Below are 3,577 nucleotides of genomic sequence, written 5' to 3'. Positions count from 1 at the left end.
CTCTAAAAGTTGTGTTCAAGAATAAAAAAGAACTAAACTAGGAGAGTCAATAATATCATCTGGATTCTAAGTTCCTAAAGATGCCAACCATTCTGAGTTTCAATGGATAGTGATATGCCAAAACTATTCAGAAGCAAAAAGCTACTAAGTCCCGCTCATCTAATTGAAACTGAGCTTCATTGGAAACTCTGAGATTTATTGTATCTTACTCTTCTTTTTATCCTACTTTTTTTTAGTTGCTTGGGGACAAGCAACAGTTTAAGTTTGGTGTTGTGATGAGCGGATATTTATACGCTTTTTAGCATCATTTTCATATAGTTTTTAGCATGTTTTGTTTAATTTTAATTAAGTTTTTATAGGTTTTAGTGTTAAATTCACATTTTTTGATTCTACTTTGATTTTGTATGTTTTTATGCAATTTTAGGTATTTTTTGCCTGAAATTGAGGAGCTGGAGCAAAAGTCTGATTCAGAGACAGAGAAAGCACTGCAGATGTTGTCCGCATCTGACCTCCTTGCACTCGGAAGAGCTTTTCTGGAGCTACAGAAGTCCAAATGGAGCATTTTGAATGGCTATGGAAATCTGACTTTCAGATCTTTCCAGCAATGTATAAGAGTCTATACTTTACTTCAGAATAGAAGGCCCAAAACTGGCGTCCAACGCCAGCCTCTTGCCCCATTCCAGGCGTCCAGCGCCCAAAGGAGGAGACCAGCGTCCAAACGCCCAAAGAGGACCCCCTAGCCAGCGTTCAATGCCCTAGAGGCCTCCTAGCACATGGATCTCATCTAATCTCAGCCCAAACACTCACCAAGTGGGCCCTAGAAGTAGATTTTAGCACTAAGAATGTTTCACCCTTTCTTATGTAATCCTTAGTCATTAGTTTAGTATTTAAGGGATATTTACATAATCATACAGACCTTTATGCCATATTTTTGTTTACCACTGTATTTTCTATCATTATGAGTTTCTAAACCTCCTAGGTTGATCGGAGAAGCCCTGCTGAGTTCTATGAATTAGTAAAAGTATTACTGTTTCTCTTCAATCCGTGTTTGATTCAATTCTAAGATGTATAGTCGTTCTTCAACTTGATGAATGGGATGATGCATGACAATTAGCTCCATTCTTCTTATTGGGTTTGTATGAATAAGTGACTAGAAAGCATCGAACCGCCAGCTTGATAATACATCTCTCAGACGACTAATCCATGACTTCGTTGGGGACTTCTCGAGACACCAGTTCAGCCGAAGTATGGGGAGATTAGGGTCTCTGTGGTAGAGGCTAGAACCCAAAGGCGCAACATTCTCTAATCCGAAAGATTCGACCTTGTCTGTGGAATTTTGAGTAGGATCATTAAGGAGAATGGACTGCAGGAGCTTCACCCTCAATCAAAATGGATTCGCATTAACCCTGGGATTCAGATCTGGAGGAGTATTGGAAGCTGCTCAAACTAGCGTCAATCACATACAGCCTGCCATTGAAGAAATCATTCACAATTGAAGAAGACAGTAAGACCAGAGTTAATCCAGAAGGACAAAGCAACTCCAAGCCTTAACCATCTTTTTATCCCTGATTATAATTCAATTCACAAAGTATTTTAAACATACCAACATCTCCTACTCACCTGACTAAGATTTGCAAGATAATCATAGCTTGCTTCAAACCACAATCCTCGTGGGATCGACTCTGACTTGCTCAGGTATTACTTGGATGACCCAGTGCACTTGCTGGTTCAGTTGTACGAAGCGTGGGGATTCATGCACCAGTAATCCACACAGAGTCGCATTTCTCCATCTTTCTTCTTCACCAATAAAACTTGCGCTCCCCATGGAGATACACTCAGTTGAATAAACCTCTTGTTCAGAAGGTCTTTCAACTGAGTCTTTAGTTCAGCCAGCTCTATCGGATCCATTCTGTACTGTGCAATTGAAACTGGACCGGCTCCCGACACAAAGTCTATGGCAAATTCAATTTCTCTTTGAGGTGGAAATTCGGGAATATCTTTAGGAAACACTTCGAGAAACTCCCTAACTATCAGAATTTGTTCTAACTTTTGTTTATCTCCCGATGCATTCGCAGCTAAGAGTATATAACCCTGACACTCTTCTCCACTACAGTTCACCACTGCAGAGTTTAGGTAATAACCATCAGCTACAACTGTTCCTCCTTCTCCTTCCAGCATAAAGTAAATCGATCGCTCAAAATAATCTAACAGTACTCTGTTCTTTGACAATCAGTCAGACCCCAAAATCATCTCAAATCTAACCATCGGCAAATAGATTAAGTCATGAATAAAGGTTATATCCTCAATATTAAAAGATATTTATCTAGAACCTAATCTAGTTATAACTGTCTGAGACAGGGTATGCACCTGTAAATCGAAAGCTAAGTTTAAAATTCTCATCCCTAGTTCAGCAGCATTATCAAATGCAATAAATGAATCTGAAGCTTCCGTATCATACAATGCAACCAATACTTTGTCATCAATTAAACATTTACCTCTTATTAGAGGATCTGACTTCACAACATCATTGGCATTCACAGCAAACACTCGGCCTTGTTGTTGGTTCCGTCTAGCATTTGGATTCCTCTCACGAGTACAATCCCTTGCCAAGTGTCCAGGAAATCCACAAATGAAGCATCCACCTATACCGAGTTTACACGAATCATAAGGATGAAAATGCCCGCAACGATCACAAGTTAAATCCGGAGAAGTTTTACTTTGTTTACCTCTTCCTTTCACCTGATGAAATTGATCATAGTTGGTCCTCCAAAAGTTACCCTGACCTTGAGGGTGTTGAAGTGTGTGTCCACCCCTCTTGAAGTTCTGACCCTTAGGCTAAAATTACTTCCCACCGCCTCTGCTATTTTTTCCTCAACGAGTATCTCTTGCTAACACCACCTTCTTAGCAAAATCCTCAACAACCCTTGCCTTATTCACTAACTCGGAAAATATCTGAATCTCCAACGGAGCCACAGTACTCATGATGTTCTCCTTAAGACCTCCTTGATATTTAATACACTTCCAACCCTCATAGGACTCAGGGGCACCCTGACACACCCTTGAAAACCTATAGAGTTCCTCAAATCTACTAGTGTACACGACTACAGACAATGATCCTTGCTTCAGTTTCATAAGCTCTAACTCCCTAACCTTTCTCACTGATTCCAGAAAATACTTTTTATAGAAAGTGGTCTAAAATATGTCCCAAGGAATGTCCGTATTCTGAAGTTGTAGCAGTCGACATTCTCCCTGCCACCAGTGTTGTGCCTCCCCCATTACTTGATAGGCTGCAAAGTCCACAAATGGGTTATCTGGGACATGCTGAGTCAGCAGTGCGCGCTCCATGGCCTAGAACCAATTATCTACTTCAGAAGGGTTTAGCCAAAAGAATATATATAACGGTCAAAAGAATACTAGCCGCAAGCCGCAGAGTTTAGGCTGACTAGTTAATACAGATATAACAGAGTTTTTCAAATAAAAAGGCAACATCCTAACTCTCAAAGTAAACCTCTAAGGCATCAATATACCAAATACAAAAGTGAGAGATACTACGTCAATATAACCAAAAAGTACAAAA

At 40.0% G+C, this 3,577-nt stretch overlaps 1 protein-coding gene across 1 annotated transcript; it reads right to left on the bottom strand.

Annotated features, from left to right (window-relative positions):
- Positions 1 to 2,319: 2,319 nt before the first annotated feature.
- Positions 2,320 to 3,345, bottom strand: LOC107640895 (uncharacterized). Its single transcript, XM_016344398.1, has 3 exons — positions 3,280 to 3,345; positions 2,899 to 3,192; positions 2,320 to 2,739 (listed from the first exon to the last, which is right to left on the bottom strand). The coding sequence occupies exons 1-3, from the start codon at positions 3,343 to 3,345 to the stop codon at positions 2,320 to 2,322; spliced, it is 780 nt and encodes a 259-aa protein (XP_016199884.1).
- Between the last annotated feature and the right edge of the window lie 232 nt (positions 3,346 to 3,577).

Source organism: Arachis ipaensis, chromosome B5 (genome assembly GCF_059453495.1).
Source record: "Arachis ipaensis isolate K30076 ecotype BB chromosome B5, ASM5945349v1, whole genome shotgun sequence".
In the NCBI taxonomy this organism is placed as follows: domain Eukaryota; kingdom Viridiplantae; phylum Streptophyta; class Magnoliopsida; order Fabales; family Fabaceae; genus Arachis; species Arachis ipaensis.
The sequence above is the reverse complement of the archived record's forward strand: the minus strand, read 5'-3'. Positions and strand labels throughout refer to the sequence as shown.